The 17,863-nt window shown below is 43.5% G+C and overlaps 1 protein-coding gene across 3 annotated transcripts in view; it reads left to right on the top strand.

Annotated features, from left to right (window-relative positions):
• Positions 1-17,863, top strand: part of DIS3L2 (DIS3 like 3'-5' exoribonuclease 2) — a 202,211-nt gene that overhangs the window by 116,377 nt on the left and 67,971 nt on the right. For all 3 annotated transcript variants that reach the window (XM_085325058.1, XM_085325059.1, XM_085325060.1), the window contains exons 12-14: positions 3,608-3,720; positions 11,032-11,139; positions 16,852-17,085. In XM_085325058.1, coding sequence (XP_085181184.1) covers positions 3,608-3,720; positions 11,032-11,139; positions 16,852-17,085 — 455 coding nt within the window. The remainder of the gene's footprint in view (positions 1-3,607; positions 3,721-11,031; positions 11,140-16,851; positions 17,086-17,863) is intronic.

The raw sequence follows: 17,863 nt of genomic DNA, 5'->3' as shown, positions 1-17,863 counted from the left end.
ACACGCAGGCTATTCTGTTCTACCACTGTGGTTACAGACTTGATGATGAACAAAGTGCAAATTGTCCCTCTGTGTGCTGTAGCGCTGCAGGGCTATTGGGCAGAACTGGGCCACTTGCCGTATGGTAGCTGCAAATCCTGTCCCTCTTGCAGAGCGTGTTAGCCCCGGAGAAGCTTGGCTGGCTGCGTGCCCAGCCATTTCCCTGTTTCTAACTTGGAGAGCTCCTCTTTGCTGAGGGCCTTTGTTACTGCGTTTTGCAACGCTGTCGATTAACTTCAAATAAGACTCCCCTCTCCTGTATGACATCTGTGGCCTGGCCTGTGTRTTTGCAGGGACAGGATGCAGCCAGCTGATCAAACGCACACTGTTTGATTCCAAACTGTGTTTCCTGTTGCTAAATATTTCCCACGTAGCCGCTTTGCAGTGGCAGGGTTAGAACGAGATGACAGTTGCACCCACTTTCAGAGGAAATAATTTTGAATGAAATGAATCTCAGCAGTATTGAATATAAGAAGCCATCCAAGTGCCTTCAGCATTTTTCATTGTAACAGATRTTTACGTCAGGTCTTGCTTAAATATCAGCTATATAAAGTGTCTGACTTAATCCCCTATACGTTCTTATGTGAATGTCATTTTTTAAAAATATCCTTAAACTGGTAGTTATATATATGTTTAAGGGTTGTTGTGCAGATGTAGCTTTCTTTTATGTAGGAGAAGATTAAATTTGGGGTGAAGCAAAGCTGTGGTTTGTAAAGCAGTCTTTTCTGTAAGAGACGTAGAGTCTATTAAGTCTATCAAGATGGAGAGCAACATGCCAAGACTTGAAGCCTCAACTTACTGGAAAGGTTGATTTCTTCACCAAAATGAAGGTGGAGTAGGCCTTACGTAGCAAATTGTGGTGTGTGGTCCATGTGGTGTCCACCCTTTCCCCCAAGTTTTGCTCTCTATGACAAGACTTTTTTCAAGAAATAAGTGCTGATTTAACTTTCTTTTCATTCAGGACGCCTTTCTTTTTACTTTGGGAAATAGCATAAGGCTTGCAATGCAAAATGTTCCTTTTGTGACTTTGTYGTTAAAACTAATGAGACTAGAAAAACCGTTCAGGAACCTGAWAGAGAATCTTAGTGAATAGTATTTCTCTATCCACAAAGCTCTTTCATTTTAATTAGCAAATAAACTAGGAGAGAGCAGTAAGCAAGTATTTCTGTGCAGGATTACCGTGGTATTTTGTCCAGCACAAGCAAAAGTAATGATTTGAGAAAATTCAGATCGGCTGATATTCAGATCGGTACTRTGCTGTACCTTCAGGGTTTTTCGGGGGACAAGGGAGATGGGGTGATTCATACTTGAGCAAGACAAACCCAAGAGCTGCCAGTTTGCATTATGTCAATGTATGTAACAAAATATTTAGATAGAATTTCCATTAAAAGTTCAAAAGCAGGGGGTTCATGCTGACCCTGGCTTTTAGAACCTCTGGTGGGAAACCTGAGTGAAATTTAATTCCRCTCAGTGTGTTTTCGTTGGCTAACTCCATGTTTTATTATCTCATGCAATGAGATCTTTCTTGGTTTGTCGATTTTCTACGAGGACAAAAAGTTCATGTATGTAACAGTGCACATATTGAATTAAAGCACGATTAAAGGCATGATGTAATGACCCCCTCTCCTTTTCCTTTAGTCAATATTTGCCTGCAGGGTCAATACATTACAATATTGACTTCAAAGTATTCGGTATTTTTTTTACCTTCTGAGTGTGTTGGCTTCAAGCACGTGTAATATTAAACCCATTGGTTGAACTGTTGGTCTAAGACTTACTGTCTAAGTAGTTTCAGGCTTGGATGCCTAATCCGTGTAGAGCAGCTTTCAAGGCATCTGATAATATCACAACACAGCTGTAGGCAGCTTTCTGAGGTGAACCATTTAATCCATGGCCTTTTTTTCCCAGCTTTCTAATGAGTGGTGGAATTTGTCCCTTGGTGTGCAATGGGATTATTGCACTCTCCCCCTGCTGCCATGATATTTACTCTCTGCAGGGCCTTTCAGTGGAATATAGCTTATGTGGACAAATCTAAACCCCACTGCTCCTGTCTTTCATGTGCTTTTCAGCTGCCTCTACATCTCTGCTGTATGGAGCGTAGAAAAGCAGCACAAAAGTAAGATAATACTTTACATACTAAGTGCTGTGCAAACATGGCTTAATAAAACTGGYTAGATGCGTTGTTAGAAATTCAGACTGTCACACGCTGCGTGTTGCTGCTCACTTACTGAACTCCCAGCTGGGGGCACGGTAGGCTGGGTGGCTCTCCTAACACGAGCTTGAACCTTCTCACGCTTCCTCTTTGCCTGTGTAACTTTCCATTCCCACTGTGCTGAAATSTAGCACTATTAGCTATCAGAAGGGCACCCAGGCAGATACACTGCGTAATGACTACAGCTGTTACCAACTTATCCATCCAAAACATGAGGCACTAGAGAAAGGCTTTAATACTATTCTTTGCAAGAAGGTGTATAAACAAATGGCACTATCACGAATATTGTATTTTATTACAATATCTTAAAAAAATAGAGGAAAGAAAACATATTAGTAGATACTGAAAAGTTAGTGATTTCCTATAAAGAACCAAATGTTATAATTGGGAAGCCACTGCACTTAGGAATAGTCTACAAATAAGCACTTCAAACCTAGCCTAGTCCTTCCAGAGCAAACAAAGGTCAGCAGGGTTCTTTGAGGATTAGCAAACCAGAATTCCTTGGACAAACGTAATAATTGCTTCCAAAGCTGAGGATGATCATTATTTCCAAATTCAAGTTATTGCCAAAACCTCATAGTAAACCTCAGTAGTACTCTTCTCTCTAACCTAACTTTTCAATCAAACTACTTCTAGACCGGACTCTTCCTTAATCTGAAGATAAAGCAGAATAATGGTGGGAGTATTCTACTTGTAGAAAGCTGTGCTTCTAGACAGCCCAATCCTAAGTCATTTAAGACTTCCCAAGTCACCAGCATTAATTTGGTCTTGTGGAATGGAATAGGAAAAAAATGTAGCTTTGAGGACCCCAAAGCATGTATGCTGCTCCATACATGGGAAATGAAATCCTGCATTGCCTGGATAAGATAACTTGTAGTCACAGTGGCTGTGAATCTGGTAGGGCCTGAGAGGCCACAGTTTTAATCTCAGGGGGGAAGAGGTGGTCAGAGGTATCAATTTTGTGAGGTCTAGGCATAGAGTAAATGGGTTTTGGTAGTATTTGGCAGTGGGGTGGGAAGGGGGGGTGTCAGAATTTAATATRTCAGCAACTGAATGGAATAAATAAGTCAAAGAAATCTCTGCACAGAAGCATAAAGACCTACCAGGAAGGGAGAGGATCTGTGAAAATTGCATGTTGTCACTTTCTTTCCTTTTCCTTGCTGTCTCACTACCCCTGGCTCCAGGATAGCTCGCAGACCTCGTACATCACTGGTAATTGATCTGCCAGAAGATTGTAAAATTGTTATTCCTCTTTTTYTTTGAAAACTTGCCTCTAGATGCACTTACTTCCTTCTTCCCCAGCCCCCTGAATGCCTTCGTTTCCATTTGCAGTCTACTAACATCCTTGTGCAATTGCAGGGAACTTTGAAGTGGGTGTTCACATCGCGGATGTGAGCTACTTTGTCAAGGAAGAAACAGCACTGGATAAAATGGCCAGCGAAAGGGCAACTAGTGTCTACCTAGTGCAAAAGGTAAGCATGCTTTCTTTCGTTCTTCTGAGAACAATGTCTCCCCTTTACCATGAATTCATCACAAAGTGTYGTTATCAGATGTCATCAATCAAAATCTAGCCATTAGTGCGGCAGACCTACAAAAATGAGCAAATTGATGTAGCCAAGCACCCCAGCTAACAAMGTTGTGCACCACCTCAGAACTTTTGAGCACGACACCATAGGAAGCAGCAGTTCACGACAGCTCGTGATTCTGCATCTGCAGGTAGGGCCTTGGGTATGCCAGGGCTTGTTAGGTCAGGAGTGGGGCCACATGAACAAGACTCTGCTGATCTASAGCTGGTTCAGGTCCCAAAGCCATATAGCTGTGTTTGCACATGGTGAGCCTGAGATAAGCCTGATGGATCCAAGATGGTTCCACTGCTTTGCTGTTGTGGGCTTGGAGTTTGCAGCTGTGGTAGTGGTGGAGAGTTTTATTTCTCCAGTGCAGTGGTACTGTGCTAATCACTCCCAGAAGCGGACATATAGCAGAGTATAGTGTAAAACTCCCCATGCTAGCATCTTGAGGTACAACAGTATTTCTCAGACTTCTACCTGAGTATTCTGGATGCTGGAGAAATGTTACTCCTCCATCATGCAAGGTAAAAGGTACTTAAAATTGTACAGACTTTGGCATAACAGAAACAAATACTGAACTCTGGAAGTTTAAAGACAACTTTGAAGCTTTGAAAGTGAACAAGTTGAGGTTTAACATTATCAGAAAAATAGCAAAAGATAAGGAAACATCCAGATTTCATGTGTGTGATTTTTTTGYCTAATTTTTTTAGTTAAGTATGCAGAAACACTTCCTCACTCATCAGATGTTGCAGGCACTGTGCATGAAAGGAAGCCRGAAAGTTTGTCTGTCAGATTCCTGTGTAGGCTTTAAGCATCAGCTGCATGAGGAGGAATATTGAGACAGTCTCACGGGAGCAGATTATTCTGTCTCTCCACCCACCCCTATTTTGTCAGGCTACAGAAGACGTTGTTTCCACTGCCCTTCCCCAGATGACAGGGCGTTTTTGGTATAATAAACATATTCTGCTTGCTACTTAGGATCAGTGCTGATTCTTCTCCTTTCCTGAATGTTCCCAGGGTTGCTGTCTGGGGAGGGTCTTGTAATGATGCATGCTCCAATAGCTTCCTGTGTCCTCTCCAGTCTTTCCACTAACCCTAGGGAATTTAAATGATTCATTTTACACTGTTGAAGTCAAATTAATAGTCTGATATCAAGTTGTTAACCTTTAGTAGCTGTTACATAACTTTCCATGGGATCTGTTTGGGTAGAATGAGCAAGGCACAACTGCAGGAGGTCTCTGTGAATTGGTGGGCTTTTACCCGTGTGTGCACACGGGTCACATGGAATAGCCGTGAGAGCATTGCCGAGGCACCCGTCGGTGGCAGTGGGACAACAGCACACTGGTGTTGCRTGTGGGACTGAGGAGTTTTGGAAAACAGCAGTTCCCAGTGACTTACTATTCTCTGGGAATGAGAAGCAACGCATATCTCATGGAAACAGCAGCTCTGGCACCAGTAGCTTCCCAATCCTACAGTCTCCCCAGTGATAAGCCCTTGGSTTCTGCAGTGCTGCACTTCCATCTCTGATCGATGACTCAACAGCCATAGCTGACTACAGGAGATGTGGGCTGGCTCAGGGGGAATACCACTGCAGGGCAACAAAGCTGGAAGATGCGGTGGCAGTGTTTTGTTGTCAAAATATTGTCATTTGCAAAGATGGAGATTTTTTGAAGGGAGGAAAAAAGATTTTGCTATAAAAGGAGACATTTTTCTTGAAAATTTAGTTCAATTTAAAAGCTAAATAAATTTTCGTTCTAAAGTGCTTTTTTCCCCCCCAGAACTACCAGTCAATTGACATGTTTGATACCATGTTGTGTCTGTTTTCTGTTGGCTTTTCATACCCACTATCTTCAATTGCTCTTCAACTGTTTTGGCCATGCATTCAGGATCAGTATTTTCTGTACCCTTTTGCCCTGCAGATTATATATTTTAACAGTGTAAACCAGCTTAGGTAATGAAAACACAGTGTTGGTCAGTGTTTTAATTGCAAGAGATGAAAAGGTGAGAGGGGATGGGCAAAGGAAAGCAGCCAGGCTCTCGGAAACAAGATGGTAGTGTGACTCTCGTAGAAAATATGTTTTGCTTTGATGGAATTGTTTCCTAAGACAGCTGTGATTCTGCTAGGGGTTAGCACCATGCTAATCCTCCCAGAGAAGTTAAATAAAGCCACATATTTAATTTTCCTGCACCAACTATCCAGAAGGGGAGTTATTGTGTAATGACTAGCGGTCTATTTAATAAAAGTCAAAAGTTTTAGAAATAAGAGTGTATCAGGTTTTAAGAAGCAAGAAAACCTAAACAGTTTCCTCTCTTTTGGCACATCTTCTAGTGTTATTTTAGGTGTGAAGCAGCTCAAGTGAGAGGTCAGCCATAAATCCCTATAATATTTTATTGGTACTATTTTATACCAGAGATCAAAGATTGGGATTGTAAGCCTATCTTCACGTTGAGTCCAAGGACTTTGAGACATTCACTTTTGACACCAGCAGGTTGTCAGGGTGTTGATATTTTGATAATCTCGGGCTGAGTAACAAAGAGTTGCTCGAAATCTGAATTCATGGAAGTGTTGATACAACTTTCAAGCAGAAACCTTGGCTCATAAACAAATTGCCTATTTCCTTTGAGTGTCTTTTAGTGTATAAGCAAGAGGCTTGCTGAGCGCTCGCCATTGTTAGACCGCGACGTCCTCCTCCCAGCTCTGGGGAGAGCAGCTGGTGGAAACTCTCAGACAGTTAATACAGTCCCTCTCCAGTGGATCGGCGGTGGGAGAAGGGGTCACCTCTGGAAGTCAGCAGTGGTCGTAGCCAGCCTGGCCCGAGAGTGCGCAGGCAGCCTGAGCAGAGAGCCAGCAGAGTGGGACTGTTTGATGGGAACAAAACTGTCTGCGTGATTTTGTGAAAATGCCAGGGGTTGTTCAGAACCAGAGTTTGTTCCCTGTTTTCCCCGTTGTCTTGACTGCTTTTTCTCCCCCAGTTCCTTGAAAAGCTACTACAGCAAGTCCATTGATTACGGAGCTGCCCTGGCTAATAACCTGCTCTGAACTTGGCCAGTGAGTCACTCGTGGCTACAGCAGATGTTTCTCATTTTAAAGGGAACGGGGAGTTTTATCATCCCGGCATGTGTATGCTCCCTCCCACTGCCCGGCTCTGTAGGARTGAGCACTAGACTGGAAACTAGCACTTGGATTCTGGAAGCAGTGTATTAGCCTAAGAGGTAAAACAACAAGGGGCTGTCGCCTGCAGGGGGTTAGATATTCCCCCGGCCAAAGCGAATCCACCATGCAAAGGAGCCAGCTGTTAAACTGTGGCAAGCCATGTTAACAGGCCCACGTGCTTGATATAAAAAGACAGTTTGTAGGAACCAGCTCCCCCCATCCTAGCAGTGCTTTCTTTTACTTTGGTGTCCCCTTGCTGCCCTGCTCTTTGGTGTGACGGGCTGTGTGGCTGCCTGCAAAGAGCAAGTACCGTGGAAGGGGGTTTGTCCGTCAGTGCTGGAGCACTAAATCCCGAGTCACATAGAGTAGTACTGGGCCTAAGGAGGTTTCATGTGTATCACTTGGAAAAATGGAGAGGGAAATCCTCTCCCTGGAATTTGATTTGAAATGCAGGTCCGCAACGCTGAGCACTGTGTGCCCTTTCTGCTATTGCTTGGGTCCTGCTAGAGGAGGCTTGCTGGGAGAGAGGATATCTTTAATTAGTCTGATTGATAGAGGCGGGGGGGAAACAGCCAAACTCTCACCACACAAGTCTGTCTTCAGGTCTGGTTCCTATAGTACACTCGTTAGGGAGGGTTTCCTGGGGGCTCTAGGTCTCTTTCTTTCTGTGTTTCAGAAGGGTTTTCCCCCAGCCCTGCTGGATCTCTCCACATACATTTCTAGATTCAACTGCATTTACATACTTTCTTTTTCCAGCTTTATGATCCCTATGTAAGCAGAGGTGAATTTATTTCCTGCTACAGTTAAGTCAATGTGAATGATGTGATCCCCATCCATAGGCACGTGTTAAACTATTTGCTAAGGAAACCAGATCACATTGGAGGTAGTGTTCTTTAGCATCATTTCAGCCAGCTGGACTTCTGTATGCTGTGGCRGTCCACAGGGCAGCTGGCAGACACTCTAAGGGCAAAGCATTTAAAAGATGCGAGGCAGCCTCTGGCTTATTTGAGATGATGCTTTGCAGCCCTGATATTTTGCAAATCTTCCATGAGCATTAAAGATGTACTTGGGGAAATCTCCTCTCATCTGTCAGCTCCTTCAGAAAGAAACGATGATAATCCTATTGCAGAAGTTCTTTCTGGGCAGCCCCTGAGACAGCTCTTAAAACATCCCGCTCCCACATTTGACATGTTTGTGACATCTTTGTATGTTAAATGCTGTGCTTGCAACTATTAAGAATCCTCTCAGCCTGTGACTGTATCACGTTAATGGCCAGACCATAAGAGGAAATGAGCATCTTTGCATTAGAAACCTCTGTGCTTTGTAAGAGTTGGTTTATTCTACATGTAGAGCATGAAGAGAAGTCCTAGTGTTAAAGCAGATGGAGGCAGTTAGCCAGGACTGCCATGATGTTGAAAACAGGTCTCTTAATTCAGTAAGGTTGATAAAACTGAAATACCTTCAACGTAAGGTCACATTGTCTTATGTTACATATGTATTTGCTGAGCCCAGAAAAAGGTTGGTTGAATTCTTTCTGTCCTGTGAGACTTCTTCTGTGGCTTGGATTAAGTTGCTTTGCCTGAAGTTTCTCTCCTGTAAAATAAGGGTAACATGGGAATGATATCTCCCTATTTAACAATAGGTTCGTTACAGCTAATTGCTTGGTGAGTTTAGTGCTGTAATTAYAATCTGAATTAAAGCTTTACTTGCATTTCACATCGTTGAGACCCCTTCCATAGAATTATAGCCTCTTGAATCAGATGATAATTCTGCTCAAGTACACTTAAACCAAACATCCTGTGGTTTTGTCTGAACTCGTCTTTGTGGATGGGCTTCCATATTTCACATAGGTGTTTTTCTAGTAGACTGTTAGTGCTTCAGGAGACATGGAAGGAAAGAGGACGTGCTATGATGCAGACGTATTCAGTAAGTATAAAGTATTATGAATGTGAATTGAAAAAACAATGATGGAACACTGTTTTGAGGCTTTTGTTAAATTAGTAGCACTTAGTTCACTTTGACCTGAACTCTGGGGTCTCGTAGCGGTCGTGGGAGACCTTAGGTCGGCAGGGATTTCCGATAGTCTATAATGCATATTCGCTGAATGCTATTTTCTCTCCTTTCTGGCATGGGTTGGCACCGCTCATTCTAAATTTATAACCCTATGGTATGGGCCTTTCCAGGCGGCATGGCAGACCTCACGTACTGTATCTGTGAATTATGAATGTATTAGTATTGTTAATGTACTTTTCACAACTGGAATAACAGAGTTGACGGCCTTTGTGTTGCGGGAAACAGCTTATCATAATCTGCGCCCTTGTGACCTTCCAGTTGAACCAGTGCTGCTGATTCATGTTGAAAGCGGCTCCTTGACTGTCCGAGACTGCACAGTTAACATTTTGGCATTAATGTGCAGYGCAATTAGAATGGATTTATAGCCACAGTCTGGTGCCAAACCACAAATGTGATTAAATATTTTAAGAGTCTTTCCTTCAAARTGAGAGGTAAATATGAAGCGTGTGGACTTGAGGAGAAAAGGGACACCTGAAACTTTTTTTTTTCCTTGCTATTTTGCTATATTGTCATTCCTCTGGCTTCCAGATCGAAAATGTTATCTCTGAAGTCACCAAATGGTGTCACAGAGTTTGGAAGAGCTGAGTTTTGCATCCAGGTTGATTTGCTGCTGTTCCTATGTTTATTCATATATTGGTGGCATGGCCAAACAATCGAAAATGAAAACTAGATTAGATAGCTAAAATGTTTTGAGGGCAAGCTCAGCTAAGTAGAACATTTCTTTCGGTGTTTTTCTGGAAAGCACCAATCCATGTTACTGCTCAGAGTAAACAAGAACAATATAGTTCTTTGAGAGCACTTACTGCTTCTTCAGAAAAGTTGGTAATGAGAAGGGAAATAAGAATGTGAAACTTTAAATAATCAGATTTCCTTCACTAAATGGCTGCTAAATATTATCCTTACTGCAAACTTCACCTGGGAAATAACACAGAGAAGGTAGAAACACTTGGATATACTCATCTTTGCTCTAGAGTGAATGTGCTCCAAGCTTTTGCTCTATTGCTGTAGTCAGGTGAGCAATATGTAGTTTGGTAATTCAGTGCTCAGAAGCAGAGATATTGGTTAATTGTAAGGAATAGTGGCCCAGGTTGAAAATTGCTGCCAAAAGCTTCTGTTGGCTCACATGTACAGGGATATTTTCTTCAGTCAGAACTGAGCATAGTAAAGTAGTAATTGTTCTCCCTGTGTTTGCAAACACCATTTTGAATAGTCATAAAACAGATGCTTTTTAGTTATCTCACTGACATCTACGCATTCCTGTCTCTATGCTACAAAGTATGGCTCAATCTTTATTAAAGCCATGCACCAGGCCTCAGGAGAGAAGTTTGATATAGGCTTTGCAGGGAGCAGACTGAAATTGCCTTACGTACCTGKCTGCACTGTCTTCAGTGCCAAAGCAGGGAACACAGTTCCCAAATCCAGGCTCCCATCTGCTAAGACTGCATTCCTTCAATGTCATTTCCCAATTTGCTCAGCCTTTCCCATTCCTCCCAATGTCAAAATGGTAACGAGAAAGCAGTGGAGAACACAGAGCAATTTTCCTGGTCTTAAAAGCTGCAGAGCAAAGTGTTTGCATAGCTGAGACCTGCCGGATGCTTACCCCATAGCTCAAAGGGAAGTGCTGGGAATGATGCACAGGCAGGAGATGACAACAGCTCCTTCTGTATCCTTTGGAGGGGAGCCAGGGCTGATCTGTGTGTTGGTGGCCTCAGCAGCGTCTTGCTTCCTCTCATTGCAGAGGATTTGGGTTACTTACCCGTTCTGTGCTGGTATGTGTTCATCATGTGATGAAGCTCTGGCATGGGTGATGGGTCCCAAAGCCACAGAATAGCCACCCTTGCCATAGGGAATGTGACCTTCAATGTTTAACACATTTTCTTCTTATGTACATTGCTCTGCCTCTCTCTTATCAACAAGCCAGGGAAGCTTGGCCACAGAGAGGTCTTCTCTAAAAGCCTGTGTCTCACTAGGACTCTCTTCTCTTCCAGGTGATCCCGATGCTTCCCAAGCTGCTCTGTGAGGAGTTGTGCAGTCTCAATCCCATGCGAGATAGGCTGACGTTCTCTGTGATGTGGAAGGTGACTCCAGAAGGCAAGGTAACTCAAGTGGTGGCTGGCCATCCTGCTAATCAGTCCTTCCTCAGTGGCCAGGCCCTATTCTTGCAAACAGTGGTAAAAATGCCACCCCATAACACTCAGGTGGATAGCAAAGAATTTATTGGTGAGCAGTAATGACAGATGTAGGAGTGTCCCTGTATCGTGTCTTACTGATGAGATATCATGGAGCTGGTAACTGGAGTAATTTCAAAACATGCTGGGGAAAGGAAAAATATGTATATGAATCTCAGGAATGGGGAATAACCTGCTCCTTGCCATATCATTGATCCATGTAATGTCACATCTCCAGCAGCAGTTCACTGCTAATATTTCAGGGCTGCAATTTCCCCTGTTCCAACCCTGCCTTGTGCTCACAAGCATTTATGCAGTGCAGTGGATGAGGGCAGTATACCTCTGTGGCCTCTCTGAACAGATTTTATTCTTCTTTAGAGCTGCAAATTACATCGATGGAAATAAAGCGCAGTAGTTCTTTAGCAAAGATACAGCTCTATCCTCTGCATGTGTTTTGCCTCCATGTCTACACAAAACAGTTCTTCGGAGTGTTGTTCCCAGGGAGCAGTTTGGGAACTCTCCGTCAGTGCAGCAAGCTGTCTTCATCTACCTGCCAGCTGTCCTGAGGCCTTGGTTTCTCTACCTGTTCCTTGCCTACACCTCTGGTAACCCTAACAATTTTTGGTGACCATAGGGTCACCTCAATCTAGGATGACTAAAGACTGCCTGTCTCAGAGGACTCTGGGAAACTGTGTCTATTCCAAGTGCACTTTTTGTACTTCAGATGTGTTTTTTTACTAGTGTTGTGCACATATACAGGTACTTGGAGAGTATTTCTTGTGTTGATTTGATAATTTTTCATGAAGGTTAACTTTACTACTTTATAATTGTCTGTGCTGCTCCAAAGGAGGCTGAATCTTGTTTTGTGTTTTAAGAAAATGTAGTTGTAGCCTTGTATCTATTCTTCATTTCTCCAGGAAGTCCCAGATCTGGCCACTGAGGTGGGTTTTATTTGTTCATTGTAGAAACTGTTCCACTTCCTTTAGTGACAGCGTGATTGCCATTGGGACCTTTCAAATAGAGGGTCTTCATGGACTCTAAGTGGTCTTTGAACAGTTAATAGTCAACTCTTAATTAAAATAAGCTTTCAATTGAATCTTGTCCCTGATCCCCTGGAATATATATATTATTTGCTTTTCAAACAGCTGTTCAGACCCACCCTGTCTGGCCAGAAAGAAGGTAGAGATATTGCAGCATCTCCCTTATGCCTGCTCAGGGAGCTGATCTATGCAGCAGGAGAGGTCTGGGACATGACCGCGCTGCCCCTTGGAAAGCAGACTGTCTTAACAAACSGGTTTCTCCTGGGAGGCCTTTCTCAGGACTGCAGTGTTAGTCACTCAATCTGAATACGAGTCAAGGGACAGAGAAGAATTGACTTCTTCCAAGAGCAAAGGTCGCTGTAGTGCTTTTGGCCAACGGGGCATTCTTATAAGAGCTTATCTTTGAGTAGGGGCAGAATATCTGTCTCCTGTGTCTCTAGGTGTTACTACAACCTAGGCTCAGTGTAAACAGGATCACATGCTCTGCTGGGTGAAAGGGAGATGAGCCAAAGGCCCCTGCACCTGTCCYGTGCTACCTTTGTGCTTCAGCCGTTTGTGGGTTTGCTAGGGGAGTGCTGACCTTCAGGACAGGGCGTCTCGTAGCGTGGGGGACGCAAGGCCAAGGAGCAGTTGATTGTGCAGTTTGTACAAAGCAGTATCCTAACCTTGAGCTTGAAAKCAGAGCCTTGACAGCACTCCTAGAGGTGAATGCTGCTCTGGGCTCCCATTATTACTCTTCCAAGGCGAATAAATCTCTAGCTAATGCATCTCACAAGGAAAAGCCATTGAGATTCCTCACTTGAATGTGACTATTGATAAGTTGTTCGGGTTTTTATTTCTAGTTTCCTTAAGAAAAATAATGGCAGACTCAGCCCTTTGGGAGACAAGCACTTTCCTGTTTTTTTCTGCTTTTGCTTTCTGGAGTTTGTATCTCCTAGTTTTCCATAAGTGTAACGCTGTTGTCTGAGCAGCTTTCCACACAGCTCCAGGGACTCTCTGGTGGGATGGTATGACATGCTGTGTCCAAGATGCCTTTCCAAAGGCAGAGGCGTTAACCATACTGTTGTATCTGTGCTATTCTTCAGAAGCTGAGCTGCATGTTTGTAGGAGCAAAGCAGCATGTTCTTGTTCAGATGCAGTCAAGAAAAGGTTATTTGAAAACAAGCAATGCAATTTTCTTTTTAAGTTATTGTCTTCTGATGTTTGAAGCATATCCCTGCTGGTTCCTTCCATCAGTGTGGAAGAGAAATTGCTTCAGTCTGAAATAACCTCTACAGGCAATGTATGTCCCAGGCTCAAAACTGTTATTGTCAGCCAGGATCTGATAGAGCCACTGGCTGCTTGGAGAGAAACCTCAGCACCRTGCATAGCTATGTTGCACCCTCAAAAATACTTGTACCACTGGCACACTGCTGATAGAAGGGTTTCAGCTGAGGCATGGTGTTTTCCATCACACAATGTGCCGGGGGTTCCAGCTTTTCCTCAAAAGCAACCAGAGGCGGGGAGGAAAACCTTAATGTAATGCTAGAAGTGCCTCAGATACAAGAGCTCTGTCTGGTATCTGTTTGCTCTGGTGGGGGAGACCTTGCAGACCTGCCTGGCAGGCTGCTGCATGGAATCTCCCTGTGCCTGCTCTGAACCCCCGAGTGYTCCTCCTCCTTTGCCAATCCATCAGCTGCTGGTGTGTTGGCCAGCCAGTCTTGCACTTGTGGCTTTCTCCACAGAAGKAGAGCTTGGCCATTCCTCTAGAGGGGTTTCCAAACCAGGGGCACAAGGCTGCGGTTACCCAAAGCCTGCTTGAATGACCGCTGATGGCAGAAATGGAGGACATTTCCAGGAAATACTTGGACCTAAGGTAGAGTTAACTTCGCCTGCCCTTGCGAGCCTGAGTCTGGCAGCTCTGTTCACTGGCACACAGGGGTTACTGGACTGCACRGGGCAAGATGCATCCAAAACTCCATTCTTTTGTCTGTGTGAAGTGTATGTAATGCATCCAGGCAACCTTGGTGACAAGCGGTTTAGTGAGTATGTTAGTAAGAGACCTCTCACAGGATTGTCACTGTCTGTTTTATACTTGTCAGAGCTGTCACTGGAMTGGAAATTGAGCGCTTTGCGTCACGCTGCTTGGTTGCCTTCGAAAGACCAAGAACAGAAAAAGTCACTGAGGAAATAAAGAAGTAAAGGAAGTTTAACATCTGCTACTCTTGGGCTGCTTGTCCTGATGCTTTGCCCTGAATGTAGCCAGCCTGAGATTTGATGTTCTAATTATATTCCTGGGGCTGAAAACGCTGCATCTCTCATCTTACAAGGAAGTGAGCGGAGCTCTGAAATATTTGGCCTCTTCTAGACAAGCAGAAAAATGAGATTTTGTTGAAAGCTTCAAGTTTAGACAGCAAAGTGGAAATCCGGTCCATTGCCTCCTGCAAGGGACAGAGAGTGCTCTTAGAAGCCAGTGGCAGAAAGCTCCATGGCCTCAGACCTGGCTTCAGAGCTAACCCTGGTGTTGGAAAAAATGCACCTTCTGGGAATTACTCTTYTGGTTTGCAGCCAGTTCTTAACCCTTTTCAACACAGATGCTCCATCAATGGAATTAGGTCACCTATGTTATAAACAAGATGATGGTACTTTTCAAACACAAAATACTTAGCTTGAGATCATATAATAGTGAGAACCAGCATTGATAATGACCTCATTTGAATGCAGAAATTAATTACTGGAGATGGAGGGATAGCTGGGAAATAGAAGCAGCATCTGAAACATTTAAACAGTAAGTTGAAAGAGCTGCCTATTACAAATGGAAGGTCTGTAGAAATGCTCAGCTCAAGTGAAGGTTGCTCAGCCTTGCTTGCAGATCATCTCAACAAAGCACAACATCTTTTGGGGGTCTGAGTACTATTCATGCCTTCCTGAGGTCTGAAGCATCTATTATCAACCAACTAATAGTCTTTGACTTGCTAGAAGTGAATTGTTTAAAGGGCAGTGCACCCTCTTCCATTTCAGAGATCTCCCYTGTTTTAGATCATGAATTTTGGGGCCTGGCAGATTTCATCAGATGTCACTGACCTAGCAGAAGTGGATCCACAGTACATGACAGGAAACTGAACCACACTTACTAGGATATAGCAGAGCATGGTTGGTGCTGCCAGCTTCACCACAGCATTTCTCCATTCAGCTTCGTGACTCTCTTCCTTTCTTTCTCCATGTATTTAGATATAAGGACACATGCAGAATAACTATGAGCTTCGGGTCTGAGCACTTTACATCACAAACTATCACTTGCTGCAACTTAGCTATCAGGATGGTTTCTAATCGGAAGTGAGATYAAATGTCCTGCAACTTTCAAAGCTCTGAGCTGCTGAGTTATGCTGCACATGTATTCTGTGGGGCACAGAGGAGGGGAACAGCACAGGTATCGAGATCCATCCTTTCCTGTTAAAAGGAGGATTTGCTTTTCTGAAGCAATGTCCTCRAGGAGTCTGTGTTAGAGCTGATTGCTCTCCCCAGGCACCCTCACTYGCAGAATTTAGCATGTCCTGTTGTGCCGACAAAGGGGCAAGGTGGCACTCGTAGCCAAGGCGGAATTACAATTCTCCATTCGTTCTCTAAGCATTTGTGCTTTGAATGGTTTATTGCAGACTGCTCCCCTCTCCAGAGCCCTTGTGCCAGTGCTCTTGACTTTTCTGCAGAGCCTTTTGCCCTTTGTCCCTCTGTGCTTTCTTCCTGGCATGATGAGCTTTTGGGCTATCTTACATACCTCACCTGAAAACAGATACTTTTTTCTGCTTTAAAGGAGTAATTCTGAATTACCAATTCTATATTGGTATTCTGTTACAGTTTAAAATGAGAGTGGCTTCCAGTTTAATTGGTTTAAAATAAAATGATTTTATGTGGGTTTATAAATGATTTTCCTCTGGACTCCAGAAGAATTTGCAAGCTATCAGAACATTCTTCTGGATTGAGTTTGGGCCTAAGACCACCACAGGCATTAACAGAGAAACAAGGGGGTCAGGGACAGGCCATCTCTCCTCCAGGCCCACCAAAGCCCTACTGAGGCACTTTCACAAGCACTAGTCAGACATTGGGGTCCCTGCAGCTTTCTCCCTGGTATGCTTCTAACAGGCTGTGACTTGAAGATGGAGCGTTTTAGGGCCATCGTCACGTGCTGTTCAGGTTAGAGTTGAACTGAAGAGGGCAAATGCAATCTGCTGTGTTTTAGATATAAGAGCCTCCTTTGTATGTGCATGTATCTGTCTGTGCTCTTACACCCTGCTAACTTTTGAATCAACTGACTGAGTTAAACCTCCAGATGGGCTGCAGTTTTTTTGAGCCTTAAGAAGAAGGGAAATCAGGTAGAGGAGGGAGATCCAAGCAGTGTCCCATACAAAGGAAAGACTTTATTGTGCACATGCACATTACTAGAAACTAGAGARCCTTTATGGGCAAATACCTTCTGATGGCCTGAGCCTGAGAAGATCTTCACTTGGAGATCAGTCAGTCATGAGGTCTGGTGTCATTCATTCGAGTGTTTGTAGAACTTCCTGAGCTTTTATGTACTGGAAGAGTAAGTCCTCAGATCTATTTACGTTTTCCAATTTTGCAGATCCTTGATGAATGGTTTGGGCGRACAGTCATCTGCTCCTGTGTGAAGCTAAGCTACGACCATGCACAGAGTATGATTGAAAGCCCTGGGAAGGTGTTCTCGCCTGAAGAACTGCCTCCTGTTTCCCCTCAACACTCAATAGATGAGATTCAGCATGCTGTGCTGAATCTGCACCGAATTGCCCAACATCTCCGCAAACAGCGTTTTGTCGATGGCGCTCTGCGCTTAGACCAGGTGGGTAATCCAGCATCTTTAAGGGGCTCCCACTCCTCTGTACTGAAGCAATTTCATGTTAAACTCCTCAAGAATTTCCTGATCAATCTAAAAACTCAAAGGGGAAAGTCTGATTGGAATAGAAAGGCAGGTTTGTGTGGCGACGTTTTATTAAAAATAGCAGCAAATTGTGTACCTAAAGCACTATGTAAAGTAGAATCAAAAGGAAAAAGTTCCTGTTTTGTAGGGAGTGATCTATCTTCTAACATTTTTCAAAATCCTAAGGCTCTAGTGGACTGGGTAAGTAACTTGCACAATAAAACAAATGATGACAGTGTAATTCATTATCAAGCACTTCAGATATCCTTAGTGCACATGTCACTGCAAAAAGCTCTTCCTCCACATTCATTCCTGTGTTTGCAATAGTCACGTTTTCCACAGCTTTCATAGCAGTTCTCTGGGCAGGGAAAATAACTAAAATGTTATCCAAGCTAATATTTATAGGTGTTGGGTGTGTTTCAGAGAAAAAAWTCAAGTGAGGAGATTTTCTTTCTGGGGCAGTTTAAATAATCTTGTATCAGCTTTCTGAGCTCTGTGTCATTTCTATTTTACAAGTAGATTGAGATATTTTGGATTACCACGGCAAAAATACTTCTGCCTTTCAGACTTAGCTGCTGTGGGGTTGCCTCTGACGGTTTGTGGGTAGGAGGTTCCTGTAATTCATAGAACACAGTACCATCCAGACCAGGAAACAGAGTCCTCTCTCTTTCTTAATGTAAAGAAAGCGCTATTGTTTCAT

Source organism: Rhea americana, unplaced genomic scaffold (genome assembly GCF_003343005.1).
Source record: "Rhea americana isolate MKP2758 unplaced genomic scaffold, rheAme1 scaffold_96, whole genome shotgun sequence".
In the NCBI taxonomy this organism is placed as follows: domain Eukaryota; kingdom Metazoa; phylum Chordata; class Aves; order Rheiformes; family Rheidae; genus Rhea; species Rhea americana.
Note: the sequence above shows the minus strand (reverse complement) of the source record. Positions and strands in the feature narration are given on the sequence as shown.